General features: G+C 44.8%; 1 protein-coding gene and 1 non-coding gene across 3 annotated transcripts in view; both read left to right on the plus strand.

Moving 5' to 3' along the window:
* Nucleotides 1–24,176, plus strand: part of CTDSPL (CTD small phosphatase like) — a 115,293-nt gene that overhangs the window by 85,171 nt on the left and 5,946 nt on the right. Inside the window, exons 3-7 of one of the 2 annotated variants that reach the window (XM_038570411.1) lie at nucleotides 3,764–3,796; nucleotides 11,115–11,216; nucleotides 14,761–14,817; nucleotides 18,643–18,735; nucleotides 22,769–22,954. In XM_038570411.1, the coding sequence (XP_038426339.1) occupies nucleotides 3,764–3,796; nucleotides 11,115–11,216; nucleotides 14,761–14,817; nucleotides 18,643–18,735; nucleotides 22,769–22,954 (471 nt within the window). The remainder of the gene's footprint in view (nucleotides 1–3,763; nucleotides 3,797–11,114; nucleotides 11,217–14,760; nucleotides 14,818–18,642; nucleotides 18,736–22,768; nucleotides 22,955–24,176) is intronic. The other variant, XM_038570412.1, reaches the window with a different exon arrangement.
* Nucleotides 16,375–16,435, plus strand: MIR26A-1 (microRNA mir-26a-1). Its single transcript, NR_049286.1, has one exon. It is a non-coding gene; the product is annotated as a microRNA mir-26a-1 (primary transcript).

Raw genomic sequence — 24,176 nt, forward strand, 5'->3', positions numbered from 1 at the left:
AAGAAAACCATTTAAACATGATTTTTAAAAACTATCTTCTAAAAATATGGGGTATCTATCTGGCTGGCTCAGAGGAATGACTCTTGGTCTCGGGGTTGCAGGTTCAAGGCCCATGTTGGGGGTAGGTATTACGTAAAAATAAAATCTTTAAACAATAAACACAGCAAACAACATAGTAAAATCTTTGGCAGTTTCTGGCTAATACAATAAGACAAGAAAATGAAACACTTGGTGTAAATATGAAAAGGATTGGAAATTAGTTTTATTTTCATTAGACATGATTATTTACATAGAAAACCCAAATACTTCCAAAATAGAATCATGAAAATGTATTGCTATGGTAGCTCTTATTTATGGAGAGATCTGCTATATTTCTAGATAAGACTTAAAATTTATGTGGAAGAAATAATATCCAAGAATAGGTAAGAAAATTTAGGAAAAAATAATGAAAGATGACTTGCCTTAACAGATGAATCCTTATTATACATTGGTATGGAAAAATTTATTAGTGGAATTTATATGATGAGATTCTATTGTAAACCTGCTTGTAGCGCCAGATTCTGATGTGTTCCCCCAGTGAGCTTTCCTCATACTGTCATTGCTTTAGAGAATCATCATTAGCAAAAGGACCATAGTTGGTACCTGAGGTTTGTAGAGGATATAAGGGAAGAATCACTGCTATCATAGTAAAAGTTTTATTTAAAGATAGTATTTGGGCAGCCTGGGTGGCGCAGCGGTTTAGCGCCGCCTTCAGCCCAGGGCGTGGTCCTGGAGACCCAGGATCGAGTCCCACGTCGGGCTCACTGCATGGAGCCTGCTTCTCCCTCGGCCTGTATCTCTGCCTCTCTCTCTCTCTCTCACTCTCTCTAATAAATAAATAAAATCTTTAAAAAAAAATAAAGATAGGGATCCCTGGGTGGCGCAGCGGTTTGGCGCCTGCCTTTGGCCCGGGGCGCGATCCTGGAGACCCGGGATCGAATCCCACGTCGGGCTCCCGGTGCATGGGGCCTGCTTCTCCCTCTGCCTGTGTCTCTGCCTCTCTCTCTCTCTCTCTCACTGTGTGCCTATCATAAATAAAAAAAATTAAAAAAAATAAAAATAAAAAAAATAAATAAAGATAGTATTTGCCAGGGTGCATGACTGGCTCAGTCAGTGGAGTGTACGACTCTTATCTCAGGGTTGTGAGTCACATATGGGTGTAGAGATTACTTAAAAATAAAATATTTTAAAAAATAAAATAAAAATAATATTTGCCTAGATGAAATGCCATGAGACAAGGGTGGTGCACCCCTGGCAGGTTTCTTAGAATGGCTGGCTGTATATATGAGAGCATAAAGGCCTTTGAAGGCAGTTCCTCTGGCAGAACTGAGCTCACCTGGATTCAGTGTTCATTCATGGGACTTCCTTCACTTAACATTTATCAAAATGGCTTTTTAAAAGATTAACTATTTAACTCTGAGTAATGCATCATTTGCGTAACACTTGACTATTCAGTCTGTAAGACCAGACACCACAGAAAGAACCGGCGTCAAAGTGGGGCACTGAGGCCTAGAAGAGGACCTTGTGCCCTTCCTCACATTCAGCTTGGTCAGGACCCCTAGAACACAGAGCCCAGGCGCATGAGATGTGGAAACAGATTCTAGGCCCATCCCTACTGCTGGCCTCCAGCTCCCTTCCTCTTGGAACTCAGCATGTCAGAAGCAGAGGGAAGGCTGTGGGCAGAATGCAACAGGTGGCATCTGGGGTTCTATCGTACGTATTCACTTTGCCCTGGAGAAATGCTTCCGCAGCAGTGGCCTAAAGTGGCAGCAGTCACCACCATCACAGTTACAACCTGGACCTGCAGGCCAGTTGCCCCAAATAAATGGGTCTGACGCCTTGGCCAGAGGCAGGAAGAAGTCAGCACCCAGAAGACCCCAATGGCCAGGACCATGGAGGACTTCTGGGACCTCTGGGAGAGGGCAAAGAAAAGGGATTGCTTGGATACTCGCAAATACATGCATACCCCATGCACACAGGTACACATATATGCAAACTTTTCCAGGGTAATTTTCCAGCCCAAATACCTGGCCAGAGTAGTGTCTTCGGTCCTAGCCTGTGTTTTGCCAAGCACTTCAGTTGTTTTTACTGTTACCTCTTGTTTTACCAATGATGTGCTCAGCTTGTCTGAAGATGCACCTGAGTGGAGGGGCGGTTTGCAGCATCCCACCAGTGCAGTGGTTCTCACTTGGAGAGGATTCTGGCCCCTTAGGGCACATTTGACAATGTCTGGAGACATTTTCGATGGCCACTACTGGGCACTGTACTGGCATCCAGTGAGTAAAAGAGCCAAGGATGCTGTCGAGCATCCTACAAGGCTCAGGACAGCTCCCACACAAAGAGTTATCAGGCCCAGAATGTTGGTAGCTCCAGAATTGAGAACTACTCTGTAATGGTCCAACAGGCTTGTGAGCTTCTGGTTAAAGTCTCCCCACCAAGAGCAGTGATCGGCTGCTACATCCAGGTGTTGGATATAATATTACTTAAGAGCTTCTGAAATGAACTTCCCCATGGAAGTTCTTAGAAACTGGAATTTGATTTGATTCTGCCGTCATGTTGGAGAACAGCACAGCTCTGCCTTGAATAATGGCAGAGGACAGTTTAGAATCCTTAAGACAAGCCCCAAGTGTCCTGAAAAAGGAAAGAGCAGTCAAGATGATCTGGAGAGGAAATAGTAGTTGCTGCTACACTGCAGAGGTGGTTACTAGGGCTGCAGTTAATCAAGAAGTTGCTAAATCGTGCTTAGAGTCAGAGCAGAACTCAAAAGGTACCAGCCACCTGCATCTGTCAACAGTCGGATTTGACCCCTTCCCATGAGACCTTTGTCACCAGTGTGTCACCTCAGTAAAGATGGACATACTGTTCACAAATCCTTATATGTGGGAGACTGGAAACAGTGTATCTCTTCATCAAGGACTAGGATGCTGCTATTCATTGCCTCCAGTCCCACTGTTTAAAAAAGAAGAAATCCAGAAACTGGAAATGCCCAGTGGCAATAATGGAAAAACTGTGTTATTTTATTAGCATTTCTTCATGATGCTAAAATGAAATGTTTCATCAACCAGGTTTGGAATGGCTGGCATTCCGAGGCTGAGGAATGGGTGAGGCCCCACCTTGGGACCTGAATTTTTTTAATACTTCCTGTGAGTACAGGTTCTGTTCCCCTTAAAAAGAATGCTAGCTCCACATCTATGGCCTCAGAGGGAACTTCTTGAGCCTTGCCTGTCCCCTCTGCCCAGTCCTCTAGAAGAAAACCAGTATAAGAGGGTTCCTTATAACCTGATAAACTTGTTTTCCTTTCCCTGCATATTGTATTGACTTAAGGCTCAGTCTTTTCAGGGAAAAACCTACTTAAAAGAAGAAATAAGCCAGTTATTAAAGGGATTAATGGTTCAAAGTAATATATGAGCTTTTGTTTTTATTTTTCAATTAAGGATTAAATTCCTGGGAGCAAGGGAGGCACCACTTAAATAAACATGATTAAGGAGCCTCGGGAACCCAGCCTGGTTCGTCAAGGTAGGGAGTATCTGGGAGGTAGAGTGGAGCCCAGTGCCCTAACTGGAAAATCTTTGGGTTCCTCCTGTTCATTAAATGCCACTAAGGTACAGAGAACAGGAAATCATAGGGCTGCTGTACTCAAGAGTGCTTTGAAGTTTCTTTTGAGTATATGATCTACTTACTTCTCTTCAAACCTGACAATGATTTCTTTTTTCTTTTTCCTTAGGGTGACCAGAGGCAGGTCATTCCCATACCAAGTGTATGTATATTTATCCAATTTTATTTACACATTCATGGAATCTTGTATCTTTGGGCCTACTGATATAAAAGATTTTTTTTAAACATTCTTGCATATGTTGAGTTTAGGCATGTGGTATAAACAGCTCCATTCTGTTAAAAAATGAAGTTACATTTAAAAACTGTGAGCAGGAGGTTCTGTACAGAGAGTTTCCTTTCTCAGGAACAGCAGGGCAACCAGTATCTATTACCCAAATTCTTACCTTTCCTTTCTTTCTGCAAAGGGCCTCCAAGCTAATAACCTAAGGCAACCTGCCACACTTCCCCACCCCAGCACCTCAGCCCCAACTCCATAGACCATGAGAACATACTTTTGCCCAGACATAAGATTGTATAGCAGGTTCTGTCCTGGTGGGCTCAGCAAGCCCTGTCCCAGGTGAGCAGACCATTTCTGACTACTCAGCAGTGTTGGGAACTTGGCCCTGGCTCTGAGATGAGAAAAAAATTGCCCCGATTGCATTCCCCGAAATTGCAGGATTTACTCCCACTCCCACAGGCTGGCTTTGCTCTAACTCTGTTTCAGCTGGGCACTCCCTTGAGCCACTGCTTCTCTTTTCAGCCCTGGAATTTGGGAGTAGCTACCAGTGTTCAGCCTCCCACCCCTCCAACATACACACATAAATACACATACATACGCCACCCCAACTGTTTCTGCTCTGACAACAGAGCCACGTAGCCTGAGGCCAGCCAACAAGAAAGAGAACAATCAGACTGACTCTCCAAAGAAACTTGCACTTGAGATGTCCATATCAAGCAAGGCCTTTTAAAAAGCTCTGTGCCCTTAGAGAAGAATTTAGGTTTTATTTTATTTTATTTTATTTTATTTTATTTTATTTTATTTTATTTTATTTATTTATTTATTTATTTATTTATTTATTTATTTATTTATTTATTTATTTTTTAGAATTTAGGTTTTAAAAGATGTCCATGAATTGATAACTTTAATTCATAAAGAGTCTCTGATTCAGATTGTTTGAGTCAAATCTGTTCGTCTAACTCTCCTTGGACTTCTCCACATATTTTCTAGGAACATCCAGGAGACCTAGCAATCTTACATTGAAAGGAATGGATTTCATTAGTACAAGTTGACTCCATATTTGGTAATGAGTGTCACTTATAAATTGGAATATATTGCCCCTCCCCCCAGCTTTTTGATAATTTCATTTTTCTCAGGACTTTAATTCTCCATTAACAAGTTTCAGGGGTTTGTAGAGTGGTTCTAACTTTACCAGCAAGCCTGGAGGTTGGGCTTCATCAGGTAAACCAACTTTAATCAAAAAGATGGATCAGGCAGCAGGACTTTTTATCCAGTATTTGAGCGGGCTACCTAGTGGAATTGACACCAGGGGTGTCCTTTCAACTATACATAGTAGTTACATAGATTTTTCCTGAAAAGCTACCTATATTAAACAGGTGAAAGTAGCTTTCCCCCTACCTGTGATACTCCTATGGTACTGGCTTTGCTCAAAGTTCATTAAGTGCCAAACCAAGCATTTGTCAGGGCAAAACTCAGGGAAAATGACCCTTTCCCCACAAATACAACATATTCTAAAATCCCAGAATAAAATAGCCAAAGAGAAAAAGATCCCTTATATAATTTAGTGCAGTGTTAGATCAATAAACCACTGACTCCTTCCTAAGAAATGAGACTCTAGAAACTCTTGTGAGTTTCTGAAATTTCTTGCAGAAAAACAAAACCTAACTAAAGTAACTTGCATCACTAAATGATATTCTCCAGAAAAGCAGTTCTACTACTGATGGGCTTAGAGTGATTTCCAACTGCCTGCTTAGCATGCACAGCTGAACCCAAGTCCATTTGGAGGCCAGCTCAGCCACAGGATTCTAGCCTTGGGATCCCCTGCAGAATCTGCACCGCCTGTCAAGGCTGCAGGTCACATAAACACAGTAGCCCTGCCCTTTCTAGATCATGGGGAACCTGCTAGAGCAGCCTATGTGAGCTTGTGGTACTGTATCATAGGACCAGAAATCCAGGCTTGTGCTGTTCCCAAACCAGAGCCTGTAGCCTCCTGAAAGCTGTTCCCAGCCTCTGGGATAAAAGCTGTTTCCAGTCCCTGGGATGAAAGGTACCCCTGAGTTGGTGGGTACCCAGAGTAGTTCTAGCTGGAGCCCCTCATCTCTGCTTCCCACCATAGCCATATTGGTTCATTTTCTTTCTACTCTGTTTATATGTACAGCCTTGGTCTTTTGATTTTTTACTAAGCAATGATTCAAGCTCATAGTTTTAAAAAACACTGAAAGAATAAAGTAAAAAAAAAAAATCTCCCAACATGGTCCCACTCCCTAGAATGACCACTTCCAATATGTGTTATGTATCCTTCCAGAAATCTATACACAACTGTATTTACACAAATGAGAGTATTGCAAGATGTTTTTTGCTTTAAACTATATACCTTGAACATCTTCCCAAATATTAGAGCGTAATGATCTACCTCAATGTTTTATGTGTCCTTGTTGGCATTTGCCTTGTTTCTACTTCTAGGCTGTTACAAATGCTTCTCTTAGGAATATTCCTATGTATGTATGTTTTTGGACTTGAATTATAGTACTTGTTGTGATCCCTTCCTAATTGTGGAAATACTAGATCAAAGAATATATATTACATTTTGGATAGATTAAAGCCACATTGTCCTCTGAAAGCCTAATTTATACTCTCACCAGGAGTGTATGGGATTGCCCATTCCCTTATCAAAAATGATAATAATTGATGAGATACCACCTCACACCAGTGAGAATGGGGAAAATTAACAAGGCAGGAAACAACAAATGTTGGAGAGGATGTGGAGAAAGGGGAACCCTCTTGCACTGTTGGTGGGAATGTGAACTGGTGCAGCCACTCTGGAAAACTGTGTGGAGGTTCCTCAAAGAGTTAAAAATAGACCTGCCCTACGACCCAGCAATTGCACTGCTGAGGATTTACCCCAAAGATAAAGATGCAGTGAAATGCCAGGACACCTGCACCCCGATGTTTCTAGCAGCAATGTCCACAATAGCCAAACTGTGGAAGGAGCCTCGGTGTCCATCAAAAGATGAATGGATAAAGAAGATGTGGTCTATGTATACACTGGAATATTACTCAGCCATTAGAAATGACAAATACCCACCATTTGCTTCGACGTGGATGGAACTGGAGGGTATTATGCTGAGTGAAATAAGTCAATAGGAGAAGGACAAACATTATATGGTCTCATTCATTTGGGGAATATAAAAAATAGTAAAAGAGAATAAAGAGGAAAAGAGAAAAAATGAGTGGGAAATATTAGAAAGGGAGACAGAACATGAGAGACTCCTAACTCTGGGAAACGAACTAAGGGTGGTAGAAAGGGAGGTGGGCGGGGGGTGGGGGTGACTGGGTGACGGGCACTGAGGGGGGCACTTGATGGGATAAGCACTGGGTGTTATTCTCTATGTTGGCAAATTGAACACCAATAAAAAATAAATTTATAAAAAATTATAATTGAATATTGAATCTTTGCTGATCTGTAAGTAAAGAATGGTATATCAGTTCATTGCTTTGATTTGCATTTTCTTTATGAATGAAGATGAACATCTTTTCACAGGTTTATTATCCATATGTCTTTCTTCTTCCCTATTCATTTCTTCTGGATGTTATACCGTGTTATCTTTTAATTTCGAGGAAATTAGGACTTTCCCCCAAAATTTATGGTATGTCTTTTAGCCTTGGTTATAATAATTTTGGCCACAAAGAAGTTTCATTTTACATAGGCAGATGTGTTCATCTTATCCTTATGGCTCCTGAATTTTATGTCATACTTAGAAAGATCTCCCCACTCTATGACTGTGAGCCATATTTTCTCCTAGTATTTTAATGGTTTTATCTCTACATTTAAATCTGTGACCTATCTGGAATTCATGTTGATGTAAGGCATGAAGTAGTGATCCAGCTTTATTTCCTTTTCCAAGTGGCAGGGCAGTTGTCTCAACACTATTTATTGATTAATCTAGCTTTTGTACCCCTCTTGAAAATGACATCTTTATCTGGACTTGATGTTAAACATTCCACTCGTTTGTCTCCCAAACACAAGCTGGGATTTGGGGCTCTCCACGCATCTTATTGGAAGCTTCATGGGCTGTCCAGTAAAGGTCAGGTATTGAAGGGTAAGAAAAAAAGCAGAGAGACTAGTTTAGAACCCCCTGAAGACTGGGTGGTCACTCAAATGCTTTGGTCCCAGAGAGGAATGCTACTGAGGCTGTGAACCGACTACCCCTGTGCCCACTCTTGCACGAATCTCACTCCGTCCTAAGGTTCACCTCTATCTGAGCCATAAAAGTGCTGAAAGGGGAGAAGAGAAATGTGTTTTCTAACAGGTGTCTATGCTATTTGCCTAAGCCTTTCAATAAACAGTAGTATACTTTTTTACACCAGATGTTATGAAGAACCCATCAGCAGAAACGAATGTAATTAAAGATAGTCTAGAGTTTCCTTTGCCCCCTCCCACAGAAGCCCTGGGATCTCTGCCCTCCACTCTATGGCTTGGGAAGCCTAGTGTACAGACTCTAAGACTTGGCCCCCATCTGTTATGCCAAAAAGAGAGTGAGTGGGGTGGGTACTCTAAAGAACCTTAGAGTTAACTGTTCATGGCTGTGGGTTCACTACCAAGGATGAGAAATTCCAGACCTACTACTACAAGGAAGAAAACTGGAATGAAGGCCCTTCCCATACCTTGGGTGGCAAGCCAAGATTCCTTCCTTCCCCCTTCCCCTCACATGGTTTTGCCCCCTATCCCCACCTCTTCCACTCTTCTGGCGATGCCCTCCATGTGCTTTGGAGCAAGAGGTTTGTATAGAAAAGGCTCTTCTTAATATAACTAGTGCTTCTCTTCTTCTCTAGTTCTCTGGTGGCCTGAGAGAAAATTTGCCTCGGGACATTTTTAGTTAATAATTCAAGCATCACCTGAACAGATCAATTGAAATAATAAAGCACTATTGCAATTATATAGCGTCCTTGCATGTTCCAAGGACAGAGCTGTCCAGAAGAATTCTTACCAGTGGCTGAAGAATTTGCATTAATCTAAAGCCAAGCTCTGAAGCTGTGTGTATTTAGGAAGCAGGCTGAGGATTAATGGAACCTCCTTCTTGTCTATTGCCCCCAGCCCAGCCTTGTTCTCTGCAGCACAAATGCTAAATCAGTAGCTTGCTTAAGAGGACTCTCACCTTTCTCCCTCTTTTCTCTCTTCCAGTAGTACCGTGAGGCCTTTTCCATCCTGTTAGCTCAGAGAATGCTTGCAAAGTATGGGTTAAATAGGCTAAGAAAGTAATTTTTATTCTCAGGTTTGGAAAATAACTGAGCCACTTTTGGCAGATCTTTGATGTTTTCAGATCTGCTAGGGATAGAATTTCTAGAGCCTTATTTTCCAGGCTAGCAATTACATAAAGTGAAAGTGTTGTTTTAGTATATAAACGCATTGAGAAAGGCCTGGACAGATGCATACGAAACTAAAAGGGGGGAGAATCTGGGAAGAGGAATGGAGAACAGGGGAAAGGGAAGAGTTGTCTGTTACATGTCTGGGTTCTTTACAATGAGAATGTGTTTTTATTATATAATTGTGTAATAAAAAATTAAAACTAATTTTATTCTAGGCACAGGCATGCTTTTCTAGTATGGCCCAAACAACAGAAGTAACTAAAATCCTCTTTATTCTGTTCACTTACAGAGCTCATCATGCCCTGCCTTTTCAAAACACTTTTTGATACAAAGCTGCTTCTTGCAAGTTTAATTTTTCTAGCAACCTGCTTGCTTGCTGATTTATAATGAAGGACAGAGTCATTTCTAGGACCCCAAACCCCATGCCCCGTGTCTAAGGCACATCTCCTCACAGTGCTACTTGGAGTACTGGCTGAGGGAGTACTGCTTGGTGAACTTTAATTAGAGCCAAGGGAGTTGGAATCCATGGAGGCTTTTTCTTCAGGATGATATTGGACAAAAGGAAATACCCACACTCACTGGAGAGAGCCCCTATAGAATTAGAATACCCACATGCAGCCTCATCCAGTCAGCCCAGACAAGATGATCATCACACTTGCAAATTTACCTACCCTGTCGTCCAAAATTAACTGTGGATCCTTGACTAATGTTCCCCCCACCACCAAAGAAAGGAAATATCCATTTAAAAGGGACTACCTCTTGATTGCATTTTTTTGTTTCTTGTTTTTGGGTTCGCTTGTTTGTTTTAGCATGCTAAATTGTCTGCTCTTCAGTGGCTAGAGACACAGTTTTTTGCGTTTTGTTTTGCATTAAATAATAGAACAGAGCTTGACCTTCCAGGATAGAGAATTAGCTAGTTAACATTGGATACTGAATACACCACAAAGTAAACCAAATCATTTCTGGAATGAGGCAAGGCCCAAAGAAATAAAACTCTAAATCAAGAATGAAGTTGGCTGAAGATACCTAGCAGATTATTAGCTCTTTACAACCTCTTTATCATACATAAGATTGGAGTCAGCTAGTACAAAGACATAAATAGTATGTTTTCTGATTAGCACATAGCGTGTAGATTAAAACAACTTTCAGATACTGAGAATCCAAGGGGTAACAGTGCCATGCTTGCTCAATATTAATACTGCAGTGGGGCAGACGCAAGACAGGGCACTTTACCTCAACCACTTTTATTTCTGTTTCCTATTATTGGAAGTCAGTTTGGATTGCATTTTGCTGGTGGGTCTGTAGGTGCTCTTCAAGTTTCTGAAAATGTTAGTCATTAAAACAAACAAACAAAACAGTGTGGTTCCAGTATAGCTGTAAGATACACTTGTGTGCCACAGTGAATTTCAGACAAAATAGGACCCCAGGAAATGAGCCTGCGTGGTTAGAGTAGCTATTGAGCATTTATTTTTGTATAGCCCATTTTAATAATAGCAGCAGGTACCATATATGTGCCAGGTGGAATGCTGGGTACTTCCCCACAACCTGTCATGGTAGGTATTATTACTCCAACTTAGAGCCAAGAAAAAGACAGAGCTGATATTCAAACCCTGGCTTGTCTGGTTCCAAAGCCTAGGCCCTCAAATAACCATTCACACAATGACCCAGTATTTGTTAAAACTTCCATTGCAAACTACTTAGTCCTATTGTTTTTAATAAAATTCCATGATGTACTTAATCAGGAATTTAAGTGTTTGGTCTCATTTATAACCTCAAAGACGTAATATGATAACAATAATAAGGGCATTGGTTTGTCTTTTACATAAAGGTAATAGTACTGTTTTTTTTTTTTTTTTTTTTTTTTTTTTCATTTTAGCCACCAGCTAAATACCTCCTTCCAGAGGTGACGGTGCTTGACTATGGAAAGAAGTGTGTGGTCATTGACTTAGATGAAACATTGGTGCACAGTTCATTTAAGGTAAATCAACATAAACAATCCATGATCTTTGTGATTCAGTCACAGTTGTATAGGAAAGGAAGAATAAAAAGGATGACATTTTGTAGTTGTTGGTGTATGTCTTCACTGTTCATGAAAAAATCTCAAGAACAGTTGCTTACTAACTCTGGTAAACATTAACTGAAGTAGTTGAATATTACATGGTTAGTTTGGAGGAAATGCTGGGCTGCCAGTGTCACTTAGACATGTCTTACTTATGAGATTTGAGTTTTTCAAGCCTCTAGCCCTAAGCCTCCAACCCCTACAAATACTTTTCAGGTGGCAAGCGGCAATCAATACACCAGTGCCCCCAAGACGCCACTGTGTATTTGTCAAGGTAGCTAGAAGAGTGCTGTATGTTTTATTGGGAGGGGCAGGAGAGGCACTGTTAAATTGTCAAGCAACCTGCTACCTTGGAATATTTCCCAGAGCAGTTTTTAAAAGATGTCCAACTCTAAAGAAGACTTCCAGAGTTGCAGCATCTGAACAGATTCAGCTGTGTATTTCAAGCTTTTTCACAGGAGGTTGCTGGTTGGGTTTTGGTTGGTTTTTTACTAGCTTCATAACTAAATGAGTATCCATCCACCTGCGTGACTTTCCTCCTGAAGAGGGTGGGGCTGCAGTGATGTCACACAGTCTTACTTCTGTCTCCTTCCTCATTCCACCTCCCTGCTAGAATGACAGCAAAAATTACACATTACCAGAGAGCATCTGTGGAGGAACAGCTGTGGCTACACTATTAAGAAATGACTTTGTGAACCGCCTTTCCATTTTTTGAAATGAAACAAGTTGTTTCAAAGAGGCAACTTTGGAAAAAAGGTTTGGAAATAGAGGATTAGTATGTTGGGGAGAGGAAGGAGGGTCTTGGTCCTGTTTTCCTTGGGGTATTTCTGGAGATTAAACTGCTCCACTGGCCGGTTAGACCCCATTCCTCCTTTTACCCTCAGCCCTCAACTCCTCCCCTTCCTTTGCTAAGAGATATGGAAAGCACCAGCCATGATGAGGTATGTGTCTCACATGAACCATAGCCATTCCTTAACCATTGTATTGGGAAGTAGAAGAGCCATCAAATGTACCTGAAGACCTCTCTGTCAGAAGCATCCTTCCTTGAGCCTGCTTCTCCCTGAACAGAAGCCTTCCTTACCAGGACAAGGCCAGGCAATTGTCTGTGAGTCCTTTGGGAGAGTGGAGGAGGTGCCACACTTACTCTAGCAGTGGGAAATGGCCTGTCTCTGGCCACTGAAGCCTGGAAGTGCCACCTCCTTGTCCAGCACCTTGAGGGCCCTTCCAGGATTGGTCCCATGGCTGCCATGACCTTACATCCCAGCTTAGCTCTGAACAGCATTGGAAGCCTTTTCTCCCCTGTGGGCAAGCTGCTCAGGACTTTTCAGATTCCTCTGGAGGAAAGCCCTTTGGAGCAGGGGCCATTTGCCATTTCAGCCTACCCAGCTTGCTCCCAAGCAGCTCTGGGAGTATGGGCAATGCTGGCCAGACAGCCTGAGGTCACAGAGGGTTCCTGCCTCCAAAGGCATTATATGAGCTTATGTGAACAGCATGTCTTCATTTCTTCCCTCCCTGGCCTGCCTATATTTGCAAGCAGCTTATTCTTTATTGTATTCAGTTTGTTTTTTACTCAAATATACTTTACATACAGGAGAGGAGTTGAGGGCTGAGGGTAAAAGGAGGAATGGGGTCTAACTGGCCAGTGGAGCAGTGTTAGTTTTAGGTACACAACATAATAAGTCAACAATTCTATACATTTCTCCGTGCTCATCAAGATGCATGTACTCTTAATCCCCTTTATTTCACCCATTCTTTCACCCACTTTCCCTCTGACAACCACCTTTATTAAATGTATGGTTTTTAGCATTCGGGGCATTTCAGAGGCCTTTGAAAATCCAAAATCTGTGAACCTCACTCCTTGAAAATGTATGGGGATGCCTGGGTGGCTCAGTGGTTGAGCGTCTGTCTTCAGCTCAGGGCATGATACTTGAGCTTCTGCCTATGTCTCTGCCTTTATCTCTCTCTCTCTTTCTCTCTCTCTCTCTCTCTCTCTCTCATGAATAAATAAATAAAATCTTTAAAAAGAAAGAAAGAAAAGAAAAGAAAATATACAGGTGTATAATTCAGAGGCTCTCGGACCCAGGCTAAGAACTATGGCTTGGCACAGCCTCCTTTACACCAGCATGTGAGAAGAGATGGAGGCTCAGGCTTGCTCTGAGTTGGGTAATGGCTTTTTCTCTTTTAATATACCTTATGGAATACAATTTCACAATCTACTAATGCCTTGCTGGAGTTTCTTCCCTCAATCTTGTGGGGTTTCTTAGCATGATATTCTATTTCAGTTGTGGAATTGTAAAATACTGAATTCATCCTTGACCTTCCAACCACAGGAGTGAATAAACTGTAATCTTAAGGCTCAGGTGCTCTACTGAGTACTTAGGAATGGTTCTGCAATCTAGTATTTTCTATGTATTTTCAGTCTGCTTATCAAAGAATGATGTGTGTGTGTACAGTGATGGGCTTAAAGACAGATCCCAGTTCATATTCTAACCAGAGACTCTCTACCACACACCCCTCTCTGCAACCCTGCCCAGTGGCCCCCACATACATGCTCTCCTCCCTATCCTAGGGTAATTGATTCTCATTTGAGTAGTTTCCACCTTGTTTGTGTAATTGCATTTAGCACTGTATGTAAGCCCAGCATTGACTTGCACAAGGGCTATCAAAGAATTGTATTTGGACTTTAAGTGTCATTAATGTTGTCATTGATGTTGTTAAATACACTGAAGTTTGTGGGAGTGCATTGTGTTACCTAGAGCAGAGCAGTAGCAATCTAGAGTGGGCTGCTCAGAGCAGGAGCTGGTCCCCAGCAAGGCTGAAATCACTGATGCTCAGGACTGATGGAGCCATGGGTCACTCATCAGACCCAGTACTGTAACTGTGGTAGAGAGGAGAAACCAAGGTCCAGAGGGAAGGAGCCTGCCTGAGGTCCTGGCCTGTGGCCTCTTACTTCACCCCACATGTCTGTGGCCCTGCTTTGTGTCCATGTGCTTAACATCTCCTGCTGAGCAGCCCATCACAGGGCAGCCTGCATCTGTCGGTCCCATACAAATCATTTTCCCCCAAGTAGCACGGTTCTCTGGGACCATTGGGTTCTCACCTCCTCCCCCTAGTGGCCAGCAGTGGTTCCACATCATCCTGTCAGGGCTCTAGGCAAGAGCTGGGGTTACTGGGAAGACCCATTCCCTGGGTAGGCTTCCCTACCTTTTGTCATTTAGGCCAGGAAAATGATAGAAAGGTTGGACCAAGGTGCTGAAGATGTAACAGTATTCAGAATAGGAAAAAAAAATGCACTTTCCTGTTTGTGTTTATTTTAAGGAACCAAAGCATACTTCAACATCCTTTGCCTGAACTGTTTTTTTCCAATAATAAAAACATTGGCCCAGACAGCTTTTTTCTTATTGAAGTTCCAATTTTATTTTGTTCTTTCAGATTTATTAATTATAATTTATTTTCTCTCTAGCCTATTAGTAATGCTGATTTTATTGTTCCGGTTGAAATCGATGGAACTATACATCAGGTAAGAAATCAAAGCTCAACTTGTGTTGCAATTAACATTATTTTAGTAATTACATTTCCTATAAACTTATTTCTAAATTCCCATTTCATCAATAATTTTATGACTGAATCAAAAGGGAGCCGGCTTTGTAAAATCAATACAATGGTTTTCTGGTTTTTTTCCCACTAAGATGAATGTCTTCTACACCGAGTTTTTAAGGGAAGCTAAAATCTATTTGTAGATATTAGATGTGGTTGCAAGTTCAAATAGTTCTTTGATTTGATTCAGACTTTTAGAAGTTTCCATATCCCCCACTGGCCTAGCTTGATGATCTAATTAACTTCCTCATTGTAAATGCTTTCGGCTACTCTCCTAGCAGGCAACAGAAAAATGCCACAAGTCACCCACTAATGGTGGCATCTTGGGAAGAGATGTCCATTTCCAATGCCAGCCACTCCAGACTGATCTTGTCGCTCCTGTTTCATGTTCTCTAATGAATCTTTAGCAAAATCCCAACCCAAAGGATGAAGGGGGAAAGATGTGTTTTTGGATCAGGAGACAAATTTGAATAAAGATGCCCTAGTTAATTGGCATGCATCTTTGCTCTGATATTTTTTTCTCATCTGCATGACACTTCTCCAGGAATAGCTTCATTTATGAACATATTGGAACATTGTAGGAAAAGTAGCCTTGGAGGTTAAGGAGCAGAGGGGGTTTTGTCAGGTTTTCCACAGGGATGGTCTGACCATCTTCCTTGTCAACCCCAGGGTCTTCAGGGAAGAGTCTCTGACCTGATGTGTTTCTATCCCAGGAAGGAAAATCTCTCTTGTGCTTGAGCCAAAAGAAATGTCTTTCCTTAATGATGCCAGTCGTCTCTTTGGCCCTTGAGTATGGGGATGTCAGAATTGGTGACACCTTGGAAATCAGCTGGCCCTGCCACCTCATTATCCAAATGGGGAAACGAAGTCTTAGCCAGAGAAAGGGTTGGTTCAAGGTCATATAATGGGAAAAATTAATATGAGACTTCCAGTCTTTTGCCTCCTGGCCCATGTCTCTTTTCCTGATGCTCTGGTCCCTTCCCTCCTCTCCCAGACGGTCTTGCCAGGAAGCCAGTACTGAGAAAGGCAACTTTGTCCCTAGTGTCTCCACACTTCATGCTTTTAAAAGCCACCGGGGAGCCAAAAGGCAGGCACTTGGGCATTTAACATTTGCAAAAGCATCAGCTGAATTAACTCAGCATCTAAGAAGCAGTTAGGGCTTCATTTATTATCTTGGCTTCTGCTACAAAGTAGTGAGACAAAAGAGAGGCTGCCTACTGGCATGACAAGAATTAGGAGAGAAATTAATCCTTCTTACCTGCAACTGCAAGCATGACCTTCCGGGCCTGACCTGCTATGGCCAGCCCATTCTCAAAGGAGCCACTCCAGCTACCCCTAGCCTCCCTCGAGATTGTGCTGATTCATATGGCAATAGATACTCCAGGGCCCCAGGGCTGGGGTCAGAAACTCTCTCTCCTGAGGGAATGAAGCCACAGGCGCCAAGAGGAGGACCAAGGCCCTGGCGAAGGCCGTGGCCTCGTTCAAGTAATCCAGGATAGGCTGTGCAGGTCCCAATGGGCCTATTCTTGGTTACTTGCACGCGGACGCGGGCCTGGACGCTGGCATCTGGGCCCAGGACCTTCCTGTCTGCCAGAGGCATCAACATCAGAGTTCCCAAATCAGTCTCCTGCTGTTTGCATAGAGCAAAGCTTGCTTTCCAAGTACTATTCCCAAGGAGACTGAGGACCACAGGCTGTACCCATTCCCTGGCATCAAGAAGTCTCATGGGCAAAGTGGGGGCCTGGAGCTACTACAGCCACAAGCTCTGCCCTCACCCCTACCCCGCCTCCCAGCTCCTCCCAGCCCTGTTGTCACCACCATCCCCCAGGCCGTCCTACTCCTCTGGCCCCTCACTACACCCTCAGCCAGACTGTGCTTACCCCACTCTTTCACTTGGCTACAAGTTTCCACCAGGCCTTGGCTCATTACAGAATTCCTCTGCAATGCACAGAATGCCCCGACTCCCCACTGTGACTCCACAGGATAGACAGCTGGCAACCTCTGCCATTCACAGCCCCACGTATACTCTTCCCGAGCTGCCTTTCATACTTCCTCTTCAACCACGTCTGTCTCCCATCTCTTCTAGAGGGCTGGTCACCAAGGGCTCGGCCATGCTCTAACCCCCAGGTATTTTCAGACCAAGTCTCATGCTCATACAATTTCTTCTGCCTGGAAGCTTGCTTCTCATTCTTATCAGCCTGATGAGCTCCTGTTCACCCAAATATTACCTTCTGTGACCTCCTCCCTTGAGAAGGAGGTTAACTGTCCTTAATATATCCCTCTACTACAACTTCCATTATGCATGCTTATCTTGATTTGTTTTTATTTGTATCTGCTCTAGACTGTGAGCTCTTCAAGGGCAAGGCCTGCATTTTGTTCATTTTTATAACTTCTTCAGGCTGAGCACAGAACTGGGGCTCAGTGAATATGAGTTGAATTGAATTTTAATAAGTTTGATTTATTTTAGGGAAGTGGCTAATTTCAAATGGAATTTATTCAAGTTTTAATTAGTTCTTCCCTCCTCCCACCTTCCCTATCTTCTCTCACCAGCTCTGCTTTCTCTCCCATCTCCCTAGTCTCCTCAGATTTGTTCAGGTTCCCCAGTCAGGAGCAGAGAGCCCAGCAGCCACTCTAGGAAAGCCTCCTCTTTGCCCCCCTCTGCTTGAAGGCCCCTCCTGATTGCTGGCTGGGGGCCAGGAATAGGTACCTTCAAGTCCCCTGTAATCTGTTTCTGTACAAACCCCAGCAGAGTAACCTTTGTGGTGTCAAGTAGACGGCTTCCCAAGCTGACACGGAAGGCACCTCTTACAGCTTTGCTGGGCCCTGCACTCCCACTCCAGGCCTTCTGAGCAAGGGAGGTGTTCCACTGGAGGGTATTATGCTCAGTGAAATAAGTCCATTGGAGAAGGACAAACATTATATGGTCTCATTAATTTGGGGAATATAAAAAATAGTGAAAGGGAATAAAGGGGAAAAGAGAGAAAACGAGTGGGAAATATCAGTGAGGGTCACAGAACATGAGAGACTCCTAACTCTGGGAAAGAACAAGGGGTAGTGGAAGGGGAGGTGGGTGGGGGGATGGGGTAACTGGGTGACGGGCACTGAGGGGGGCACTTGATGGAATGAGCACTGGGTGATATGCTATATGTTGGCAAATTGAACTCCAATAAAAAAAATTTTTTTTAAAAAGGGAGGTGTTCAGTCAAGGGTAGAAGGTAGCAGCAGGAGCAGTCCCAGTGCTGCCAGGCAGTGGGTCAGGCCTTGACCTCCAAAAGGACAGCCCCAGACTGTGGCCTGTGTCCACATAGGGCCTGACCCAGAGTGTATGCCAAGAAACACATGAGAGGATGAGTCATTCCATGCAAACATGGCACAACTCTTCTACTCACTGGTTCTGAAAATCCCTAAGACCCATAGTACCACGGTCAGCTACCCTTTCTCCCTTGGGAGGGGTGTCTACACCAAACTCAGACCAGGAGCCCTGCCAGAGAATTGTGTCTGGCCTTAAGTGCCGCATCTGACCACACAGCCCTCATATAGTGGTGATAGATGATAGATAGATAGATAGATAGATAGATAGATAGATAGATAGATAGATAGATAGATAGATAGAGGTATCTGTGCCACAGATAGAGCTGGGGCCAGGAAGTGGTGACCTTCTCAGGAATTCTTCCTACATGGGTGTTGGCCCCAGGCCACCCCCAGCAGCTGCCATGACTGACCAGTTTGCTGTTTGCTGCCTTTGCAGGTGTATGTGCTGAAGCGGCCCCACGTGGATGAGTTCCTCCAGAGGATGGGGCAGCTCTTCGAGTGTGTGCTCTTTACTGCCAGCTTGGCTAAGGTACATCCTGCTCCCAGCTGGGTGCCTCCAGCCACTCCACCCCGACCCCCTATCTGTCAGGCAGCCCTCTGTTAAGGTGGGGGAAGTGGTTTCTATGGTGACAGGTTCCCACCCCAGATGGGATTGATGCAGGCCATGTGCATGGCACCAGCCTGAAAGGCTTCTGGGTTACCATGGTGACAGGGAGCCCTGGGAACAAATGCTCCATGAAGTTGCTGCATGCAGGATATCACAAAAGTGTCCGGTGGAACTGAGAAAGGGCATCTGCGTCTCCTCTGTTGACTGGCAACCCACTACTAGAGGCGTAAGCCTTTGTGTCCTTCATTAGCTTACACAAGTTTGGGAAAGGATAAGTGTCCAAGATTCACTGACATGCACAGGCCGAAGGATGGTTCTGACTGTCCTAGTGAGCCCTCTGATACTGGGCAAATGGCTTCACTTCTCTCGACTCCATTTCTTCTAGAAATGAGGGACAACTCTCTTTACATCATAGGGTGGCACAAATGATATAATGCATGTAAAGGGCATTAGCATAGTGCCTGACTCATATTCAGCAAGTATTCATGGAGCAACTGCTGTGCTTCATATGCCCCACAGGCACTGTCACATGGAAGTGCTCCTGACATTCATTGTTTCATGATCATAATTATTGATGATAACAAAATAATTCACACATCTTTGACCCAGTGTCTACACTGGCTCTAACCACATAGAGTGGTTTCTTTGCCTTCTCCTACTGTTAAAGGAACTAGCAGGTTCACAGGACTGCCCCCTATATGATTATGTGTGTCCTGAGCCTAAGGGAGAGAGGGTAGGCTCCCACCCCTCGGAGGAAATCCTTGTCATCACCATCTCTCAAATCCTGACTCTGATGGCAAGGGGGGGTCATCCATTTATGGGTGGCACCACCAGTGTCTCCGAGGGTACCTCAGAGACTCTAAACTGGCCCCAGATATGAGCTTTGGGGAGCCCAGGTTAGCAGTCTACTCATCTCCAGACCTGCTGCAAGGACTCACATATAGCTCCACCCCACCCCATCCCCCGACAATTCCTGGCTCTGGACAGCTGCCTTCTCCTCTGCATGCTGGGGACTCTAACTCTAGGTTCCCAGACATCACACTTTGCCAGACTGGGCATTCCTGGTTTGGGCCATCTCTCTGTCATGGCTGAGATGAGAGAGGACCCCACCTGCACAACATTCTGCCGGGCTCGTTGCCAGGCCTTGTAGCATGAGCTGGTAGAGAGGGAATCTAAAACCTAGACCTTCCTTTTCCTTATGAAAAAAAAAAAAAAAAGCCTCAGGGAAGACAGTTTTCCCTGTGGGTACTCTTTCCCATGAATGGCACCAAGACCAATTGTATTGTAGTGGAGATGGCTCTCCTGGCAGTGCTCTGGGGTGCTGAGAAGACTGAAGTAACAACTAAAGAAATAAACAGGAAGATAGTACCTGTGCAGGTAGATGGAGAACTGGTAGGGTTAGGGGGTTGCTGTCGTGGGGGAGGTTGGCAGAATTGAAACACTCTTCCTTGGCGTTGTCCCCAGCACTCAAACATCCTTGTGCAGTCTCCCTTCCTCAACTGCTCCCACCTGTGCCTCCATCTGTCTCTGCAGCCCTCCTCTCAGTGCTGCTCCAGCCTGGCTCAGCTGCGTCAGCTCCCAGGTGCAACTTTCCAGCCCTTTCCTCCCTGATGCGCAAGTTCTGTGGACAGGTGGGCACTCCCCAGTTCTTGGCTCTGGGCTTAGCTCCCAGCCAGCACCACCCTGCTGGCCCACTGCCCAGGAGCCTACGGAAACCCTATGCTGTCAGAGCCCTTCAATGTCTGCTTCCTCATCTTGGTCTCCTTTGTTGATGGATTCACCCAACAAATACTTAGTGCCTATGGTATGTTGGGCTCTGTCCTGGGCACTGGGGATGCAGCAGAGAACAAAAGAGACAAAGCCTTGTGGAGCTGACCTTCCCCACATCCATCTCCAAGGCCTGGAGCCCCCAGACTCAGACATTTCCTGGAAGGATGTACACCACCACCAGTGGAAATTAATCACTGTTTCCATCTAGAGTCAACCCCTAGCATCCATGGGGCACTTCTCACTTAGCAGCTGAAAACTGCAATGGCCACCTGGTTAGCAGGAAATACAGCCTCCTCCTGATGTCTCCGGGGAAAGGAGGACATTCCCACAGAGTCCAAGCTGCTGCCTAGAGCCCTGCATCCTTCAGTGTGCTGGGATTTCTCTGCTCTTGGGGGCTGCTGTGCACTCTACTGCTGGCCTTCCCAACACCTCCAGCCTCAGAGGGGCATCCTGCCTCCCCAGCAGAAATGCCAGCAAAATTGCCAGGCCCCATGGTGACACCTGGCTGTGGCAGTCTCAGTGCTGAGACCTGGCCTCACATTGGCTTTGGAACTCTACCCTTGCCTCCAGCCCAGCTGCTCCGTGTGGCCCAGTCTTTCAGACATCTTCATTTATGAAAATTTTCCCTCTGGGATGATCCCTTTATTTCTTTATCAGTTATGAAGGTCAGCTTGCTTTGGGAAAATTCCCCAGGCCATGAGAGAGGGCCAAGCAGGGCTCACACTCCTTCTTATAAAACACCTGGGCTCCAAGGAAATTGAAGCCGGTGTCTGGGCACTGTCCTGTGGCCATCAGGGGCTTGTCTGGCCCAGCTGCCAGAGTACCCATGGGGGGGCAGCATGGCCTCATGCCACACAAGCCAGATTCAAAGCCTGCCTGCTTATTCATTTTTTATGAAACTAATATTTCCTGAGCTCCCACCATAAGGTGGGCACTGTGCAAAATGCCAGGGACATCATGGTGAGCATGACAGATAAGGCCTGCATCCTGACCAGGGAAGAGGAAACCCAGTAATCTCTGGGGAGTGATGAGCGAACTCCATGAAGGAGACCAGAGTGAGGCAATAGTAGCCAGAAAGGGAGGGATGTACGGGTGGCCAGGGAACCAAGACCTGAAAGGTGAAGGAGACAGAGGGGAGATATTCATGTAGAGATCTGAGGAGAGCATGTTCTATGGGTACAGAGGTTCTGACCATGGTCAAACCCAGTGCACCTCAGGTGACGGACAGGCTGGAGCCAAGGGGTGGTGGAAATTACGTGGCTGCAGCCCTGTAGGGTATGGCAGGTCCAAGGAGTGAGGGCCTCAGTCCAGGGGCCGCTGGTCGAGAATGGGAGTTATAAGCAGGGGAGTGGCATGAAGGGACGTGTTTTCCAGTAGCCTGACAACAGTGAGGCACAGAGGCTGCAACAGAGACACAGTGGGAGGAGAGGCTCTTTGGGAAGCTCACACCTACCCCAGCCAGAGGTTACACAGGTCAGGACCAGGGAAGTGCCAATTATGCATATAGAGATGCAGATACTCTTGCATTCAAGATACTCTCGGAGATGGAACCAATTTCTGATAGATTGGATGTGAGAGGTGAAAGAAGTGGAAGGGACGCCTGGGTGGCTCAGCGGTTGAGCATCTGCCTTCAGCTCAGGTCGTGATCCTGGGGTCCTGGGATTGAGTCCCACATCAGGCTCCCCGCAGGGAACCTGCTTCTCCCTCTGTGTCTCTGCCTCTCTCTGTCTCTCATGAGTAAATAAATAAAATCTTTTTAAAAAAAAAAAAAAAAGGGATCCCTGGGTGGCGCAGCGGTTTGGCGCCTGCCTTTGGCCCAGGGCGCGATCTTGGAGACCCGGGATCGAATCCCACATCAGGCTCCCGGTGCATGGAGCCTGCTTCTCCCTCTGCCTGTGTCTCTGCCTCTCTCTCTCTCCCTCTCTCTCTGTGACTATCATAAATAAATAAAAATTAAAAAAAAAAAAAATAAAAAATAAAAAATAAAAAAAAAAAAAAAAGAAACAAACAATGAAGTGGAAGAATTGGGTATATCTAACACACACGGAGAGTAGAATAACCAGGATCCTAACATACATCCAATTATTTAAATCTCTTTCTAGAAAAGCAGTGCGGATCTGGGAGCTGTAGTTAGGGTTTGTGGGCTCTTTCAGGCATTTTGCCTTCACCGTGCCCTGCTTTTCAGTACGCAGACCCCGTGGCCGACCTGCTGGACCGCTGGGGTGTGTTCCGGGCCCGGCTCTTCAGAGAATCATGTGTCTTCCATCGTGGGAACTACGTGAAGGACCTGAGCCGCCTGGGCCGGGAGCTGAGCAAAGTGATCATTGTGGACAATTCTCCCGCCTCGTACATCTTCCATCCTGAGAATGCAGTAAGTAGCCCCCAGGGGGGATAACACAGCTCCCCATCCAGCTCCACGCCCTGACTTACATGGCACTGACCAAGTTATCTAACCTCACTGAGCCTTAGCTACCTCCCCCTCAAATGGGGATTCTAGGGCTGCTGACTCGTAGGATGGTTGGAGGATTCAGTGTGGCAGAGCATGGAAGGCCCTTAGAACACTGCCTGCATTGGGTAAGTGCTCAGTGGGCCTGGATCTTGGTGTTTTTAATGTTAGTTACTGAGAAGGGTTCCATCAATAACCTCCTGGAGCTAGCTTCATGACTTCTATAGACTCAGAAGGCCTGCATGACCTCTTCAGCAGAAGTTCTTAAACAAGAATGAATAGAAGGAGCCCAGTTAAGGTCTTCAGACAAGCCTGCCAGGCTTTTCCGCCTCATAATGATATCTAAAAAGTATGCAATGGGAACATTTCCTACATAAAACTCCCTGGAACGTGGCAATCCTTAGTACCTGCTACTGGGTGCAGCATGACTCTCTGAGCAAGAGACAGATGGCCTCCCACCTCCTGGCCTGTTTCCAAGGGTAGAGAACCCAGCCAGGCCTGCTGCTGATGGCCAAGCCCTCAGTCCCGCCACACTGGCCCACAGCTCAGGCAGCCTGCCCTGGAGGGGAGGGTTTCTCCCAAACCTGGGCTTCTCAGACTCAACAGAAGCTTCCCCAGGGTCCTTTCCTTGAAGCCAGAACTCTGTGGCTCCACTTAAAACAAAATGAGTTCAAGCTAGATTCAGTTAGCTAGTGTGCAATGATTACTTGAGTAAACATTCCAAATTTATTACATTTAAACATGTTCATTTCAGCGAGTTAATCAAATTCAATCTAATGCATTTTGTCATGTGTCTCTAACAGATAAGGATTACTTCTTAATATAATCACAGTTCCATTATCACACGTGACAGAACTAACAGTTTCTTAATATTACCCAGTATCCAGACTGTGTTCATATTTTCCCCGTCATCTCAAAATGTTGTCCTACATTTGAATTGTTTGACTCAGAATCAAACAAGGTCCAAGCCCTGCTTTGGTTAGTAATGTGTCTAGTAATTGTTGTATAATCTTAGCAATTCTCCCTCCCTTCTCCCTTTTTCTTCCATCCTATTTACTTGTCGAAGAAATTCTGGTTATTGTCCTGTAGAAATTTCCTCTCTTCTGGATCTGTCTGGTTGCAGCCTCCTGGGGGTGCTTTACTGTGT

The sequence above is a fragment of the Canis lupus genome, chromosome 23 (genome assembly GCF_011100685.1).
Source record: "Canis lupus familiaris isolate Mischka breed German Shepherd chromosome 23, alternate assembly UU_Cfam_GSD_1.0, whole genome shotgun sequence".
Taxonomy (NCBI): Eukaryota; Metazoa; Chordata; class Mammalia; order Carnivora; family Canidae; genus Canis; species Canis lupus.